This window comes from Mauremys reevesii, unplaced genomic scaffold (assembly GCF_016161935.1).
Source record: "Mauremys reevesii isolate NIE-2019 unplaced genomic scaffold, ASM1616193v1 Contig13, whole genome shotgun sequence".
Lineage (NCBI taxonomy): Eukaryota > Metazoa > Chordata > Testudines > Geoemydidae > Mauremys > Mauremys reevesii.
The window spans coordinates 118,260-137,154 of NW_024100749.1; the positions used below are offsets into that span (position 1 = coordinate 118,260).

At 52.2% G+C, this 18,895-nt stretch overlaps 1 protein-coding gene across 1 annotated transcript; it reads right to left on the reverse strand.

Moving 5' to 3' along the window:
• Positions 1-727: 727 nt before the first annotated feature.
• LOC120392968 (E3 ubiquitin-protein ligase TRIM39-like) lies at positions 728-17,177 on the reverse strand. The gene is made up of 6 exons (XM_039517622.1): positions 16,761-17,177; positions 15,024-15,119; positions 6,943-7,173; positions 6,395-6,417; positions 6,192-6,295; positions 728-1,422 (listed from the first exon to the last, which is right to left on the reverse strand). The coding sequence occupies exons 1-6, from the start codon at positions 17,175-17,177 to the stop codon at positions 863-865; spliced, it is 1,431 nt and encodes a 476-aa protein (XP_039373556.1). The 3' UTR covers positions 728-862.
• Positions 17,178-18,895: the final 1,718 nt, after the last annotated feature.

Here is an 18,895-nt window from a genome sequence, read left to right on the forward strand (position 1 = left end):
GATGTGAGAAAAGGAAAGGAAAGGTCATATCCTGATTACATGTAGCTAGAAAGTTAAAAATCACATTAATTAATGCTGACAGAAGTTCAAAGAATATTATATAACCTCAAGTGAGTTAACTTAAAAATATTTGTTATTAATTCTATCATTTTTTCACCTATTAATTTTCAAAGGTGTAGTGCAGGAAGTGGGTGTATGTGCTCTGACTTACAGAGAGACTCAGTGAAGACAATAAAGAGAGGGGGAGAGAGAGAGAGCAGCTGCACATGTGTGTAGTTATGATGTTTATGACACATGTACATTGTAACTGAACAGCCCAGTCAGACAAGTTAATACTTTATTTTGTTAAGATAAATATTTTGGATTTCTTGAAATTCCACAGTTGAAATACAAATGACGTTATTTAGAGAAGTTAAACTTCAATATAGATTTGAGGGAAGAATCAAAAAATAAATGTAAATAATTCCAGTTCTAAAAATATGTTTAGATACTTCTTTTTGAAATGCTGTTGAAATGTAAATTAAAATATTCTTGTATTTACACCTTGTTACAATAATATTTTCTAAATTAGAATCATTTTTTTCTTTCAAATTTTACATTGAGATTTCACAGGGTAGAAAATTCTGACAGGAGTGAATGACCCCATCCACCCCCATCTGCTACCCCTGGGGCAGGGGACGGGAAAGGTGGGGGCTGGGGGTTCCCAGGTGTCTGATTTTCAACTGGAACCTCCAGTTGAAAAGGGAAACTGGCAGCGTCTGGTCAGCACAAAAAGTCCAGTTGCTGCAGTAACTGGCCTCCACCACGGGGGACGGAAGAGCAGCAGTGCTGGGAGGGGCCAGTCTGTGCCGTGGGGTCACTGTCAGGGACAGAGATTCCCTCCGGCCTGAGCTGGGACCGGGCAGATGATCAGGGGAGCCGAGTTTGTACCCCCAGTGTTGACACCAGGACAGAAGAAAGGGCGGAGCTTCCCGGAGAAGGTGCCAGTGAAAGTGAAGAAATGGGACTTGTCAGTCACATTGTAAAATGAGACCTCGCCCGCCTCATAGTCCACGAAAATCCCCACCCGCCTGGGCCTGACGCTTACAGGGAGGGGGGTCTTGGGGTAGGTGCAGGCCTTGTATTCCCCATTCCACAGCCACACAATCCAGTATCCATCCTCAGGTGTGAGTGTGACCAGCCCCTTCCTGTTCACAGATTCCCTACAAACCCCCAGGTCCCACTCAGGCTTGTCTCCCACCTCCACCTCCCAGTAACGCCTCCTGCCCACGAACCCCTCAGCACCCAGGACACTGGCACAAGGATCAAATCTCTGAGGGTTGTCAGGCAGATCCTGGCATCTGTCTCCCCAGCTCACACGTTTCCGATCCTCAGACAGGAGGAGTCTGGGATTTGCCGTGTCTGGATCCAGAGTCACGTCCACTGGGGAGAGAGTCACAGAGTCAGGGCCGGGGGCAGGGGCTGGTCACTGGGATCAAAGGGAAATTAACCTGCGCCCCGTTAATCACTGTGGGGAGGGGTTGTTGCCTGAGGGGAGTCAGGGCCCCTCTGCCTGTGAGGAGACAATGAGGGGAAAGGGCAGGAGGAGCGGGGGAGGGGTGGGACGGTGTCAGGGGAGGCGGGGGAGGAGAGGAAACAGACTGATGCTGGGAGAGGAAAGGGGAGGGGCAGATGACAGGAGAAGGGGGTGGAGGGACAGAGGGGAGGGGCAGGCACAAGGGCAATAGGGGGCAAAAGGAGCAGGTACCAGAGGACAGAGGGGGGTGGGCACCAGGGCAGAAGAAGGGGATGGACCCCAGGGAGCACAGGGAAGCAAGAGAAGGAGTGGGCATCAGGGGGCAGAGGGATGCAAGGGAATGGGGGGGCTCCAATAGGGCAGGGGAGACTCAAGGGGAGGGACAGATGACAGAGGGTGGAGGGGTGAGGAGTGGGGCAGGTGCCAGGACCATGGAGGGGAGGGAATGGACAGGCACCAGGAGGACGGAGTGTTGCAAGAGCCTGGGGGCAGAGGGGCTGGCTAGGGCAGGGGCAGTCACCAGTGGGTGGAGGAGGGCAAGAGGAGGGGCAGGTGCCAGGGGGTTTTGTGTGTGTGCGGGGCGGGGGCAGTGTGTGATGAGCAGAGGTGCATGTGCCGGGGGCAGAATGGGGTGATGGGAGGGCCATAGAGTATGTGTGAGGGGCAGGACTGGTGCAAAGGGAAAGAGAGAGATGAGGGGAGGGGTTGGCACCAGGGGTCCAAAGGGTGGGCTAGAGAAGGGGTGGGCAGCACTGGGGGATGGGGGAAGGGAAGGGACTTGCACCAGGGGACACAAGGGGTGAACAGAGGGTCAGGCACTAGGGAGGCAGTGGGGGAGCAGAAGGAGGGGCTGGCACCAGGGGAAAAGGAGGGGATGTGAGAAGGCGCAGGTGACAAGGGGACAAAGAGGGGTGGGGGGTAGGACAGGAGCCAGAAGGACATGGGAGGACAAGGGGTGGGGCAGACCCCAGTGCGCAACAGTGGAGTGAGGAAAGGGCAGTTATCAAGGGGGAGAGGGGCATGAGGGGTGGGTGCCAGGAAGACAGAGGTGGGGCGAGGGAAGGGGCAGTCACCAGGAGGGATAGTGAGGATGAGCAGAGGGGTAGATGCAAAGAGTGGAGAGAGGAGGGGGGCGGGCACCGGGGGGCAGAAAGTGGGGTGTGGAGAAGGATGGGCCCTAGGAGCAGAGGGATGTGGAGATGTGGGCACTAGGAGGGTAGAGGGAGGGTGAGGGGAGGGGCGGCACCCCGAGGTTAGCAGAGGGTGAAGGGAGGGGCAGATACCAGGGGGCCCAAAGGGGGGCACGGGAAGGGGTTTGTACCAGGAAGGCTGAGGGGGCGAACAAAGGGGCAGGCACCATGGAGGCAGATGGGGGCAATGGTAGAGACGGGTCTCAGGGGGGCAGAGGAGGAATGAACAGAGGGGGTGGCACCAGGGGACTAGAGGGGGGTGAGGGGCGCAGGTTTCAGGGAGACAGAGGATGAGGGGGAATAACTAAGGGGAAGGTGGTGGGGCGGGGGCAGACACCAGGGGGTGGGAGTGAGGGAAGGGGCTTGTGCCAAGGGGAGAGGTGGAGCCCAGGGTGGGAGAAGGAAGGGGCAGAAACTGGGGGCTCAGTGGGGGGAGAGGTGGGTGCTGGGGGACAGTGGTGGGATGTGGAAGGCATGAGGGTCAAATAAGCAGGGGGTGAGGGAAGGTGTGGTCATCAGTGAGTGGGTGAACAGAGGGGGTGGAACAGAGGGAATGTGTGGGTTCCAGGGGGCTAGAGGGTATGAGCGGAGGGATGAAAACCTGGGAGCATAGGAGGGAGAGCAGATGGGCAAGCAGCAATGGGGCAGGGGAGGGGCAGGCACCAGGGGGACAGTGGTGTGTCATGAAATGGGGCAGGCACCAGAGACAACATGAGGCAAGAGGAGGTATTGGGGGCAAAGGGGGTCAAGGGAAGAGGTGGGCACCAGAGGGGCAGGGGAGGGGCAGATGCTGGGGACAGAAAGGGGGAAAGCAAGGGGCAGACAAAAGGAGGGAAGGGTGGGGAGGAGGTGTGCCAGGAGATAGGGGTGAAAGGAGGGGTGGTCATGAGAAAGGCAGGAGATGGGGCAAGTCATGGGGGTAGAAGAGCCTGTGGAGAGTGGAGTCAGGAAGCAGAGGGAGTGAAAGGGGATGGGGCCCCAGGAGGGAAGGGGGGAAGAGGAGGGGCAGATGCCAGGGGGATTGAGGGGCAGAAGGGTAGGAAAAGGGAAGGCAGAGGAGGGAGAGATGGGCACCAGGGGGCAGAGAGGGGCGAGCAGAGAGATAGGGCAGGTGGGTAAAGGAAGGTGTTAGGAGAGGGGATCGAGGAGGGCAGAAGCCAGAAGGTCAGAGGGGGACGAGGGAAGGGGAAGGTGCCAGGGGTCAGAGAGGGTAGGGAGAGAGACGGTACCAGGCGGGGCTGAGGGGGGTGAGAAAGGCGGGAGCCAAGATAGCAGAGGAGGGTGAGGGGTGGGGGCCATGAAGGGGCAGAGGGGTGAGGCCAGTGGCAGGCACCGGGGGCAGGTGGGGGCGAGGGGAGGGGTAGGGGACATGACAGCAGAGGGGAAAGGGAGAGGTTCATGCCAAGAGGTAGCAGGGGGGTGAAGTGATGGGAGGGCTCCAGGGTGCAGAGGATGTTTGGGGGAGAGGGGCAGATGCCAGGACGGTGGCGGGGGAGAAGGGAGGGGTGAGCTTATGAACACTTTTACAAAGAAAACTACCAGGCCTAGAACCTGGTGACCATATTTGTGTCAAACTGGATAGAGAAAAAGAATGGAATACTCCAGCTGCTGTAAAGAAAGCAAATTAAACACCCAGGTTGCCTGTGATCAAGACCAAGAGAAGAGAGTTCAAAAGAAACTGTCAACATCTACTGTTTGTTCTTCAATAAGAACAATCAACTGAGCAAACTCTACAGATGGCGGATGCAGAACAAGAAGATGACTCAAGGATTCCAGACCGACCATAGTCAGTCGGTAGAACTAATGGGCAGCCAGATGACCAAGCTGATACCTGTTCGGGTCCTGTAATTAGAAGACCAGCACCATTCAGAGACACTTAACAGACTGATCCGCACTGAACTTGAAATAATGTAAATATTATAAATGGTAGGAATGTAGAACTTAAAGGGGGAGATGTAATGGAAAGCTAAACTGTATTATGCTGTTCAACCACTAGGTAGCACTGGGTGTAAAAAACATATTTAAGCTCATCTCAGCCATAGTTGGCAGAACATTAAAGGATTTTGTGATGAACACATCTGGTGTGTATCTGGCTGAGAGGGAAGCTCTGTAGTCAGCCCATATCTGCTACACGACCATCACACCAATGATGAAAGTCCAGTGCTATTGACTAACTCTGCTATGGCCAAAGAATTGTTCTGAACTATGACATGCTGAAGACTATGGGGGATTTACCATGACATGAGCTACATAGAATGTTGGAGAATCAAACTCCTGGTCTCTTCATACTTCAGTGATGAGAATAAAATTATGGCCAAGAGGCTTCTGGGGGGATGACAGGAGACTCCCCAGGGGCTCGTGATCCCCTAGAACGAGGCACTGAAGTGACTGGCTCAGGATCCCGACAGGCTCAGGGGCCAGGGGTGTGGAATGGCCCAGAGCCCAGCCGGGTTCAGGGCCCAGTGGGCACAGACTGTGCTGGGAGCAGTGAACGGGGAGGGGAGCAGGGATGTGCTGGCTCCAGCCAGTCACAGAGAGGAAGGTGCTTCCCCCACAGCCTGGGGTTCCTGCTCCCCAGAGCCCTGAGATCCTGGCCCTGCAGCTGGCACCGACTGCGCAGCCTCCATCAGCCTGGACAGACACACCCAGCTTGGCCCCTTCGACTGCCCCCTGCTGGGGGTGGGTGGGAAGAGAGGAACCGTGTTGGGGGGTGGTAGGATGAAAGGGCCAGTTCAACAATCACAGACCGAGCTCACTGAACCTTCCCACCCCCCTCTCCTCTGCCTTAGCTTCTTCTCTGTCCCTCCTCGCTGTCAGGTTTCTGCCTTTGCCCCCGGTCTCCGTGCTGGGGTTGTGGGGAGGGGTTTGGATGGGGGCAGCTCATGCTCAGCCGTTGTGACAGGGTCACACTCTTGTGAGTGAGTCTCACTCACTGAGCAGCAAACCACTGATCCAACCTCACACTGGGCTCTGCTCAGAGCCGATGAGGGGCCCGTAGGATTCAGCCTGTTACCCAGTAACACACGGCCCAGGTCAGACCACAGCAGCCAGACCGGCCCCTCCTCTAGCTCAGAAAGCTCGGCCAGCCTTGGCTAATGCGGGCTGGGGCAGTGCTGAGCAGTGGCCACACAACTCAGCCCTCACATGTCCCAGGAGAGAGGCACAGACACGTCATCCGTTACCCATCTGTGCAGCTCCCAGTACAATGGGCCCAGTTCAGGCCTCACAGCACTTGGCTCAGTGACACCCAGTAACTCAGCCATGGAGGGGTCAGGATGGCAGAGTGACGGGGCCTGGTCAGACACCTGGGCAAGTACCAGCAGGTGGTTGTAAGTAGCAGGCAAACAGCCCAGCACTCAGCGCATCAGCCTCCAGCTATCACAGCTCCAAGCCTGTCAGCTGGGTGCATGCGTGTCCTGGGGTCCCGGGCCCTGTCCAGAGCCCCAGGCACAACACAGCTGAATGTCCCAGTAGAATCCACTCACCTTCGAATCTCTTCAGCGCTTCCCTCATGTCAAGGGAGATTTTATACACGTTCTTCAGGTCAGTAGAAACAGCTTCTGGTTCCTGGAGTTTCACATTCTCACTCCTACGAAGAAAACGTCTCATCATCACTCAGCTGCTCTGTACACACAGTATCCCAGAACCACCACCAAGAATATAAGAGCAATGAACATAGGAAACACACCTGCTCAATGTGCTTTTCACATCCTGAAAGGAAAAAGAGAATCAATGTTCTGTATTAACACAACGTGCATAAAACTGAGTGAGTCTCACTCTGGGCATCTAACTTTCATCTAGAAAATAGATCAACCCTTCCAGGCTTCACTGTTTTGTGGTAAAACCTCATACACCATTTTGTATTAACACTTGTTTCATTTATGTAGGTGAGACAAGAATTTAGCTAAAGGATTCTCCCTTCTAGGGTCCCAGCCCATCAGTATCTGTGTTTATCGCCTGTGTTGGGTCCAATGTTCTGAAGTCAGAGCAGGGATGGGTTCAGCTCAGTATCATTCTTGTATCATCCATTTAATCTCCCATGGCCTCACTGGGTCTCCATGAGGAGAATTCCCCTCTAACATGAACTGGGATATTTTGGAACTGATGGAGCCCTTAGCCTCATGTTCTGTTGATCAGTAAACCACAGACCACCTTTACTCTAATTGTTGGAATCCAGACCCAGGGATCTGAGTTCTAATTCTGGATGGGCGGAGATGAATTTTGATGCCATCTCACCTTTAGCAGCTTGACAACTGGTTGCTGACACTTCTCCTCTATCTCTGTGATCAGCTGCTGCAGAGAGGAGCTTTGCTGGGAGAGTTTGGTTACATTTTCCCTTAGTCTCTGCAGAGTTTCCCTCTCCTCCTCCTCCAGGCTCTGCAGAAGCAGCTGCTCCTCCTCCCTCAGCAGTGTGTGCAGTTTGTTAAATTCACCTGCAATCATCTCTCTCTTATTTTTCACTGTCCTCTGGAGATAGAAAAATAGGAACGGCACAGAGAAAACGTGAGCCAGATGATGGGTTACACAGACTGGGCCTCTGTCCATGAAGCAGGGGATATTAGATCAGTATACGGTTTGTAAGGATATTGACTTTTTTGGGAAACGTACTATAAAGGATTTGTTTTAGTTCAGAGTTAATACAGCTAGTTCCATAGTGGGGTTGTCTAGGGTGCTTTGTAAAACCAGAGTATGTTATTGCAGGTGGCATGGGATGGACACAGTGGAGTGGGGAGAAATCGAGGGAACAGGAGAGATTTACAGGGGGCTGCACAGGGCATCCATGGGGGGATTTGAGTGCCCAGTGTTGGGCACTCAGATATCTAGGGGAGCCGTCACAGTGGGATGTGGGTGATGCTCCTGCTTTGACAACCTGCTCCCAGGGCTGCAAAGTTCAGGACTAGGGCTGGTGCTAATAGTCCTTTGGGTGCCATCCAGGGGCTCACATGGGTGTTGGGTGCCCAGGGCATTGTCAGGGCTGGCTATGGCCTCACCCAGCCTGGCCGAGTGCCCCATGCCCATGTGCCCAGTGCCCCTGGGATCGCAGCCTTTAGGGAGCCCTCTAGGCTCACAGAGCAGAGGGTTGGCTGATGCCAGCTCTGTCCCCACCTGCTCTCTGAAAGGAGCCGTGGGAACGATGCTGAGCCGGTGCTGAGCCTGGCTGGGGGAGGGGCTGGCTGCTCTGCGCTGGCCTCTCCAGCTCCCCTGCAGCTCAGCCCAGAGGTGCTGGGTGACCCTGGGGGGAGCCGACCCCCAGTGTGACTCGGGCTGCAGTGATGTTGGGGAAAGTCCCTCTCACTCTTCCTGAGATGCCAACATGGCCAGGGGCTTCAGCAGCTTCCCCCGCCCCTGTCCCCAAAGCCCTCCTCCCTGAAACCCCAGTACGCGAGCCCCAGCCATTCCCCCCACCAGTCTGTGCCCTGTGCTGACCCCCTCCCTTCCCTGTGCAGGGCTTTGACCCGTCTGTCTGTCTGGGTCCCGGGGCAGGGGAGGGGCTGTGCTCAGTGTCTGTGTCTGAAGAGGCAGCTGCTTGAGCGCTGTAACTTCCACCTCCTGCCTCTGCCCCGGCTGACCCGAGCCCCCAGCGCAGCCTCCAGCACCCCTGGGCCCCTCTGCCAATGGGCTTTGGACATGCACCCATCCCCCACCCTCACCCTGCCCCTGGGAGCGCGGCAGCCATGGGGCACTCAGACAACTCGGGTACAGCCCTGACAAGCCCCACTCAGGAGCCCCTGCTGGCACCTGCCCCAGGCTTTGTGCATGTGGCCTGGACCCTGCAAAGGGCCGTGGGCCTGCAGCCTCCTTCCCCTCCTGCCCCTGGGAGCTGTTGAGTTACAGCTAATTCGAGTGGCGCAGTGTTATCGTATCCCTAACATCTCCCCCCATCAGACACAGACAGCGCATCCTTCATGGGGGCCTGTCACCTCCCAGCCCTGCTCCGCCCATGGGGATACTCCCCACCTGGCTCAGCCCCTCTCAGTGGGTGACTGGCAGCCCTGCTGGGCCTTGTCTGTCAGTCGCTGGGGCTGCAGCTACTCTGCTGAGTGACACTGCTCATTGGGCTGTGACCTCTGGTGATGTAGGACGTAACTCGCTCTCACTGGGCAATAATCAATGGTTTCAGAACCACCCCAGCGACTGTCCCAAGGGGCAGCCGCCTCCATGGCACCGGCTGGGCACTTTGCTGGACACATTCAAACCCGGGTGTTAATTGTTATGCACCTAAATCCCTATTGTCTGAGGAACTGAGCACGGGCAGTGGGAGCTGCTGCGGTTCTGTCCTCTAGAAATCAGCCCACTTCCGCAGGGCTCTAAATATGGCTTCAGATGCAGAACCAGAGGCACCCAGCTCTGAGCATTTCAACTCTTGTAAATGGCCATTTTTATCTGAATGTGGGACACCTACTTCTCCTCCCATCCCTGCTGCTGGCGTCTTCCTCACACCCCCCACGCTCCCTGCAGGGATTTCACTGTAAGAGGCAGGTGAATCTGAACAGACTTTTTGTCCCCTGGGTTCATCACCTGCTACAGACAAGCACAGGTAAAGTCACAGTGACAGTAGCAGGTGATTGGGATGAAGTGGCTACGTGATGGCAACAGAGGCTGTGAAGTGGCCGAGCGCTGCCTGGCTTTGCACTGACCTGCCCCAGGCTCTGCTCACTCAGGGGGTGTCCACACTGCAATGAAGTTGACAGCACCATGTGTAGACACACCCTGGCTAGCTCGGGTACTGGTAGCTATGAAGCTGCAGCAGCACGGGCTGTACACACCCACCCAGACCCCTGGGTGTTACTCAGTCACTAGCCTGCAGCTGGCTGTTGGGGCCATGTAGATGCACCCTGGGGGCAGATTTTTCACAGAGCTCCACACCCGCAACTGGGTTTGATGTTCAGAAGAGCTCAGCTCCCAGCCAGCTCAGTGAATCTGAACCTCACCCATGGGGGGTGCAAATCATCCTCCCAGCTCCAGTGTCTGGCCCAGGCACTGGGCAGATTCACTGCAGGGATGGTGGGTGCAGAGTGAGAAGGAACAATCTGTTTCCTCCAGGCTGCAGAGAAGCTGCAGAGCTTTGTCCTGGAGGCCACTGAATCCCGATGCCTGTAGCAGCCGACACACCATCCTCATCTGCAGGAGGGAAACAGGAGCCATGTAATAGTGAAAACACTGCACCCAATATTGAGAATTTGCCCCTATCAGAGATCTCAGGGGTGGGTCTGCACCACTATACAAGGGCCAAGGACTGCCCCTCCTCCGCCTACAGGAGCTGCTGCGTTGAGATCCCCACCAGAGACACAGCCTGATGCTACCAGCACCTTGGATGGCAGGTACCATAGGCCAGGGGAGGCTGAGCCTTTCCAAACAGGATGCAGCGCCCCTTCCTTTGGGGACAGGCTGCAGCCCTGCCCCCTTTGGAGCACTGCCTGCGCTCCGCCCGGAGGCCTTGCTCCCGCTATTTCCCCGAATCCTGCGTAGACCCGCCACTTGCCTCCCGTCAGCTGTGTGGGGGGCCCTGTCACTTTCTCCTCTCTGCCATTAGTCATTAGGGAAAGGCAGGTGTTAGGAATGGGAGATTCGATCATTAGAAACAGATAGCTGGGTTTGTGATGACCGGGAGAACCGTATGGTGACTTGCCTGCCTGATGCAAAGGTTGTGGATCTCTCGAGGCATCTAGACAGATTTATGTGTAGTGCTGGGGAGGAGCCGGTGGTCGTGGTACATGTAGGTACCAATGACATAGGGAAGGGTAGGAGAGATGTCCTGGAAGCCAAATTTAGGCTGCTAGGAAAAACTGAAAACCAGGACCTCTATGGTGGCATTCTCAGAAATGCTCCCAGTTCCACGCGCAGGGCCAGGTAGGCAGGCAGAGCTTCAGTCTCAATGCGTGGATGAGATAATGATGTAAGGAGGAGGGGTTTAGATTTATTAGGAACTGGGGAAACGTTTGGGATGGGGGGAGCCTATACAGGAGAGATGGGCTCCACCTAAACCAAAGTGGAACCAGACTGCTGGCACTAAACATAAAAAAGGTTGCAGAGCAGTTTTTAAACTAAGAGTTGGAGGAAAGCCGATTGCTGCAGAGGAGCACATGGATCAGACAGAGACTTCTCTTAGAGGAGAGTCTATTGATAGAGATTCTCTAGGTTTTAGTCAGAGGATGGAAGAGGATAAAGTATGGGGCAGATCAGATGAGAAACATTCACATAAAAAAAGATTCTGACACATCAGAAAAGGGGAGATAATAAACAGTGACAAGTTTTTAAAGTGCTTGTACACAAATGCCAGAAGTCTAAATAATAAGATGGGTGAACTAGAGTGCCTCGTGATAAATGAGGATATTGATGTAATAGGCATCACAGAAACCTGGTGGAGTGGGGCAATCAATGGGACAATCATTCCGGGGTACAAAATATATCGGAAGGACAGAACAGGTCGTGCGGGGGGGAGTGGCACTATATGTGAAAGATAATGTAGAATCAAATGAAATAAAAATCTTAAATGAATCCACGTTCCATAGAATCTCTATGGATAGAAATTTCATGCTCTAATAAGAATATAACATTAGGGATCTATTATCGACCACCTGACCAGGACAGTGATAGTGATGATGAAATGCTAAGGGAGATTAGAGAGGCTATCAAAATTAAGAACTCAATAATAGTCGGGGATGTCAATTATCCCCATATTGACTGGGTACATGTCACCTCAGGATGAAATGCAGAGATAAAATTTCTCAATACTTTAAATGACTGCTTCATGGAGCAGCTGGTATGGGAACCCACAAGGGGAAAGGCAACTCTAGATTTAATTCTGAGTGGAGCACAGGAGCTGGTCCAAGAGGTAACTATAAGAGGACCGCTTGGAAATAGTGACCATAATACAATAGCATTCAACAACCCTGTGGTGGAAAGAACATCTCAACAGCCCAGCACTGTGGCATTTAATTTGAGAAAGGTTAACTATGCAAAAATGAGGAGGTTAGTTAAACAGAAATTAAAAGGTACAGTGACTAGAGTGAAATCCCTGCAAGCTGCATGGACTCTTTTCAAAGACACCATAATAGAGACCCAACTTCAATGTATACCCCAAATTAAAAAAAACAGTAAAAGAACTAAAAAAAGAGCCACCGTGGCTTAACAACCATGTAAAAGAAGCAGTGAGAGATAACAAGGCATCTTTTAAAAAGTGAAATCAAAGCCTAGTGAGGTAAATAGAAAGGAGCATAAACACTGCCAAATTAAATGTAAAAATGTAATAAGAAAAGCCAAAGAGGAGTTTGAAGAACGGCTAGCCAAAAACTCAAAAGGTAATAAAGTGTTTTTTAAGTACATCAGAAGCAGGAAGCCTGCTAAACAACCAGTGGGGCCCCGGACGATCAAGATACAAAAGGAGTGCTTAAAGACGATAAAATCATTGCAGAGAAACTCAATGAATTCTTTGCTTCAGTCTTCATGGCTGAGGATGTTAGGGAGATTCCCAAACCTGAGCTGACCTTTGTACGTGACAAATCGGAGGAATTGTCACAGATTGAAGTGTCACTAGAGGTGGTTTTGGAATTAATTGAAAAACTTAACAGTAACAAGTTACTGGGACCAGATGGCATTCACCCAAGAGTTCAGTAACCTGTCCTTTAAAACAGCTTCGGTACCCAATGACTGGAAGATAGCTAATGTAATGCCAATATTTAAAAAGGGCTCTAGAGGTGATCCTGGCAATTACAGACCGGTAAGTCTAACGTCAGTACCGGGCAAATTGGTTGAAACAATAGTAAAGAATAAAATTGTCAGACACATAGAAGAACATGAATTGTTGGGCAAAAGTCAACATGGTTTCTGTAAAGGGAAATCATGTCTTACTAATCTATTAGAGTTCTTTGAAGGGGTCAACAAACATGTGGCCAAGGGGGATCCAATGGACATAGTGTACTTAGATTTTTAGAAAGCCTTTGACAAGGTCCCTAACCAAAGGCTCTTACCTAAATTAAATTGTCATAGGATATGAGGGAAGATCCTTTCATGGACTGAGAACTGGTTAAAAGACAGGGAACAAAGGGTAGGAATTAATGGTGAATTCTCAGAATGGAGAGGGGTAACTAGTGGTGTTCCCCAAGGGTCAGTCCTAGGACCAATCCTATTCAACTTATTCATAAATGATCTGGAGAAAGGGATAAACAGTGAGATGGCAAAGTTTTCAAATGATACTAAACTGCTCAAGATAGTTAAAACCAAAGCAGACCATGAAAAATGTCAAAAAGATCTCACAAAACGAAGTGATTAGGCAACAAAATGGCAAATGAAATTTAATGTGGATAAATGTAAAGTAATGCACGTTGGAAAAAATAACCCCAACTATACATACAATATGATAGGGGCTAATTTAGGTACAATTATTCAGGAGAAAGATCTTGGCATCATTGTGGATAGTTCTCTGAAGATGACCATGCAGTGGCAGTGGCAGTCAAAAAAGCAAACAGGATATGAGGAATCATTAAAAAAGGGATAGAGAATAAGACAGAGAATATTTTATTGCCCTTATATAAATCTATGGTATGCCCACATCTTGAACACTGCGTACAGATGTGGTCTCATCTCAAAAAAGATACACTGGCACTAGAAAAGGTTCAGAGAAGGGCAACTAAAATGATTAGAGGTTTGGAACGGGTCCCATATGAGGAGAGATTAAAGAGGCTAGGACTTTTCAGCCTGGAAAAGAGGAGACTAAGGGGTTTATGATAGAGGTATATAAAATCATGAGTGGTGTGGAGAAAATGAATAAGGAAAAAGTTATTTACTTGTTCCCATAACATAAGAACTAGGGGTCACCAAATGAAATTAATGGGCAACAGGTTTAAAACAAATAAAAGGAAGTTCTTCTTCATACAGCGCACAGTCAACCTGTGGAACTCCTTGCCTGAGGAGGTTGTGAAGGCTAGGACTATAACAGGATTTAAAAGAGAATTGGATAAATTCATGGAGGTTAAGTCCATTAATGGCTATGTAACAGGGCGGCACTCACCCCTGCCGCGCCTCCTGCTGGTCGGTCCCGTAATGTCCCTCGGTCCGGCCCTGGAGCGCCCCCGGCAGGCCGGTGACCCGCCTGTTCTCTGGCCCCGGCGTCCCTCCCTGGACCCGGTGCCCGCTATCTATAATTGGGTCTCCCCCTCCCAGGGGAACCCCACGCTACTATCCCCGCCTTGCCTCAGTAGTGGCTACTGACAGTCATGGTCTAGCCCCACACCCTGGGGCAGACTGCAGTATCAGCCCACTCATCACAGGCAAAGGGGGTTTGGACCTGCTGCTTCGTCCTACCCCTGGGCTGCCCTCTGCAACCCACAGTACCTATGGCCCTTCGCTAGGCCGCAGCCTGGGGCTGTCCTGGCTAGAGCTCCCCTGGCTCCTCAGCCTATCCCCCAGCTCTGCTCCCCTCAGGTATCTAGCCTCCAGCTAAGCAGCCAGGCCCGTCCCTCTCTGCACGCAGAGAGAGACTCTGTCTGGGCTCTAGCTTCCCTGCCTCTTATAAGCCTCAGGGCTTCGGTTTGGGGCGTGGCCCCCAGCTGCAGCCACTTTCCCCATCAGCCCAGCCTCCAGCCGCAGCTCTCAAGCCCTGCCAGGCTGCTTTCTCAAAGCCCTCAGAGCCGGAGCAGGGTCCACCCTGCTACAGGCTATTAGCCAGGATGGGTAAGGAATGGTGTCCCTAGCCTCTGTGTGTCAGAGGGTGGAGATGGATGGCTGGAGAGAGATCACTTGATCATTGCCTGTTAGGTTCACTCTCTCTGGGGCACTTGGTATTGGCCACTGTCGGTAGACAGGATACTGGGCTGGATGGACCTTTGGTCTGACACAGTATGGACATTCTTATGTTATGTTCTTATGTTCTTATCCCACTCCCCCTGTCACTCGCTCTTAAGGCAGGAGGGGGCAGAAAAGTGAAAGCAGCAGGCAAGGGGGGGTTTGGGGGAGGCTGTGAGGAGCGAGCTGTAACAGTGAACAGTGAGCAGGGAGCCTCTGGGGAGGGGGCTGAGAGGGAGTGGGGCATGGGGCAGAGCAGGACGGGAGCGTGGACAGGGCCTAGGGGAGAGGAGACCAAATGGGGATGGAGCAGTGGGCAGGGTGATGATCCGGGCAAAGGGGAGATTCCCGCACTCACGCCCGGCATCCCCAAATGCCGGAGGCATGCGCTGTCCATGGTCGGCACCAAGCCTGTGCAACGGAGCAAACCACCAGAGCAGGTTCATAACCTCATCCTGGAGCTTTATGGCCCCGTCATTCCTGGGAACGCTGCAGGGGGAAGGGGTCAGGGAGGAATAAACCCAGATACCCACCTGCCACTCTGTGGTTTTCTCCTTCTCTTCAGACATCAGAGCCAGGGCCTCTTCCAGCTCCTTCCTCAGAGGGCTCAGGGCTCCCTGCAGTTTCACCTGCAGGGACATCGCGTGCGATAAACAGCCATTAGTCTGCCTGTCCGATGGGTGGACAGTACTGTCCATATTGGCATTTCATACACGAGCAGTAAATACCCTGGAAGGAGGCAGCAGACTCGGCTCTGCCAGCCCCAAAGGCCTCATGGGAGCAGAGATGCCAGTCTCAGAGCAGGGGCTCTGCTCCCTGCAGATACTCAGGGCTTCTCAGAGCCTGTGTCTGAGCTAAAGCTTCACATCACTGAGCACAGGCCAGAGGGGAAACAGCTGGGAAGGTTCTGAACAATCCCTCCTGCCGGTGCCAGTGAAGAGGTTGGGGCAGCACCTCGCTGCACTGTACCCAGACCCAGGCCAGGAACAAGACCCCACTGTGCTCTCGTCTGTCCAGGCTCCCATGTGGCCTCCCTCAGGCAGCAGCAGAGCACCTGAGCCAGCGCAGTCCCATTAACTGTACAGGGTGAAGCTGTGATGTGGCTGGAGGTCAATGAGTAACAGGGAACACACTCGGTCTGGGGGAATGTGTCACCCATAATTATAACTACTCCAGAGCTGTAATAACCCAGGGCTCTCTTCCCCTTTGACAGTGTGTGATTCATTCACACAGCACAGCAACGTGCTCCTGCCCCATCAGTCCCGCTCTGTGCGACACCCCTGGCAGCCCCTCAGAGATCTCCCCGTTTCACCCTCTCTTTTTTCTCTGGGCCCTTGAGTTCTGCCCTCCCTCTGCCCAAGGGCCCAGGCAGCTGCTGCAGCTGCTGCTGAAAGCTCCTGGGGGCTGTTTGGTGACACCCCTGCAGTGCTGCTGCAGGGAGGCAGTGAGCGATGGAGCCAGCAGGGGCTAGTGAGAGACAGGAGGTGGAAAAGCAGCCATTGCATTCAGCAAAACAGCTTCATAAATGAGCAGGGATCAGAAGGGAAGGGGTGGCTGGATTCTTTGAAGCTTCACCCAAAAATAAGCTCCACCCACATGAGTCACCAAAAGGAGACACCAAGATCTGTTCACAGTAGATGGTGCATTGTTCAAAACAGGATGGAGTTGCTGATTGGCTCCAAGGGGCTCCTGGGGCCAGACTCCCATCATGGGGCTACAATGTACCCCTGGACTCTGCTGGACTCCCTGGGCCTGGTCCTCCTTTACTGGGGGGAAATAAGAGGTGGCATCTCCCAAACATCACCCGCTTGTGGCACTGGAAGGAGGTGTCACTGGCAATAAATAGTGCTGAGCTGTAATTCTCCCTCTCCACCAGGGGAACAAAATAATTAACAGTGTTGATAATATTTAAATAATCAGTTCTCCAGTCTGAAGGTAACACACTCACCTAGACTGGCCTGCAGCTCTTGTGATTTAAACCTCAGTGATTAACATCAACCGTGGTGTAAAAAGTCCCCTTATTTCAGCAGTGAAAGCTGGGTTTGAAAAACATTCAGAATCTCAGAGAAAAGTTTCCCACATCAGGTATCTTTCTAGACTTGGTATTCTGATTCTGTCGCCACACTGCCAGATCATTAATTTTGTTATGGCATCTCCCACAGAATGAAGCTGAATGATGCATCACACCTGTGACAGGCAACTTTCAGTGAAATCAGCCTCTAATTAAAACCCAAATTTATTACCCATTAAACTTGACAGCAATTCCCTACCTTGTACTCCTCAGCAGCCTCCTTTATGGGAACCACCCTGTGATCTCTGTGAGCCCGGGACAGATGGCAAACCACACAGACAGAAGTTTGATCCTCTTCACAGAACAGTTTCAGAGTCTCCTGGTGTTCCCCACACACCCCGTCCCCTCCTGTTCCTTTTGCTGTCTGTAAACTCAGCCGTTTGGCTATTTCTACAACATTTGCCAGCCGCCTGTTCGGTCTGAGGTTTCTCTGTTGCACAGTTTCTCTGCACTGAGGGCAGGAGATGTCTGTATCGGATCCTTCCCAGCACTGGGCGATGCAGGCTCGGCAGAAATTGTGCCCACACTCCAGAGTGACAGGTTCTGTGAAATATTCCAGACAGATGGGGCATGTAGCTTCCTCCTGGAGACTTTCCACAGGGTTGTCTGTGGCCATGGCTCCCTCTGGACAGCTTAACAGGGTTAGTTTCACTTTCCTGAGCTCAGAAATATGCCACGCCTGCAGCAGCAACAATTGGGTGTTTCCCTTCTTGGAACTGACTCAGGCTGTTTGCTGGGCTAGAGCCAGATCACTGGTAACATTCCAGCCCTAGAGGCTTGGGTGAGAAATGTAGCAACAAGGCTCTGATCCTGCAATCAGCCTCCTCTGCTGGTTTTTGGGGGGGGGTGACTGGGGCTTCACATGGACATCAGCATCCCTCTGTCCTGATGAGCTTCCAGAACTGCGTGTCTAAGGAGTGATATTTAGGTTTGAGCAGAATTCATTTAATGTAATATGTTATTTTGACAGATAAGATTAATATCTATTTGTAAGAATATTTTTGCATTTATCTAGTTAAACTTTCACAGTTTCATTTTTTATCAATATTATTGTTCACAGTTGTGGGAAATTGAGGGGGGTCAGACAATAATTAGTTTATGACAGTAGACACAGAGATTAAAAAAGTTAAAAAGTGTAACTGTTAAAACACAAATTGTCAACATCACATGTCAAAATATACTAATGTAAGCAGAGTCAGGATGAGCTCTACCCTGACATCTGGTGGTGAATTATGGCGAGTGTGGAAAAGAATTTCAGGAGTTGATCTTGTTTGCATAGGTACACCCACTCCGCCTAACATAGCCCATGGCAGCCTAAAATGGTCACTTTGACAGCTATGGGATCCCCAATTTCTCTGTTATTGGGGCAGGAGGAATAAAGTGTTGTTACCCTGATTATGTGAATGAGGGACTATGAACCTGTTTTATGACAGAGGATCTCACCATCAACCAAGTAGCACTCGCTAGACAAGGGACATGGGTGCCAAAACCCAGTGAGTTGAGAGAGGTTGTGGGGTTGGTGTGTACAGTTGATGGTCTGGGTGCCCTTTAAGTGTTTGGAACTCCAATTGTATCTCCTTCTCTCTTTACTGTTGAAGAGCAGAGCTAATTTTGATTCCATTAGAAGTCCATCTAGAAGCTGCTGAGCTGAATTCACTTTGGGCCAATGGTGCACCAGCACTGGGGCTCTCCTGCTACAAGCTGAAATCACTAAAAGAGCTAAACTTACTGAGCTGAGATCACTGAGTCCTGTGTTAACTAGTGGGGAAGCCTGAAGCTCTATTGCTAAGCAGCTGGCAGAGTGAAGCAGTTTGCGGCCTGGTTGGAACAGCTCACAGAACAGTGAGTGGAGTGGAGCCGAGCTGAGCAGTTTGCGGGATAGTTGGACCGGCCCACGGAACAGTGAATGGAGCAGAGCGGAGTCGTTTGTTGGACGGTTGGAGTGGCCCATGGAACAGCGAGCGGAGTGGAGCGGTTTGTGGGGACGGCTGGAGCGGCTCATGGGTTGGCTGGAGGAGCGGCACAGCTGGTGGAGCGGAGCCGGTCGTGGTGAAGGCTGCAGCAGAACTTCACAGAGAGGCGGAGCAGTTGGCCTCCGGCCCCTTAACACCCTGTGTGCCCCCCCCCCCATTTCCACCCAGGCTGGGGGGGTAAAACTCTGCAGATAAACTTTTGAACTCTGGGGTGGCACTGACCAGGGACAGAGACTTTTGGGTTGTTGGACTTTGGGGTGATTGGACTTAAGACCCTAAGGGGAAAAGGACATTGCCAAAACTTACTTGGTGGGTTTTTTGCTCGTGGTTATGTTATGAATCCTGTTTGTGGTATTTCTCC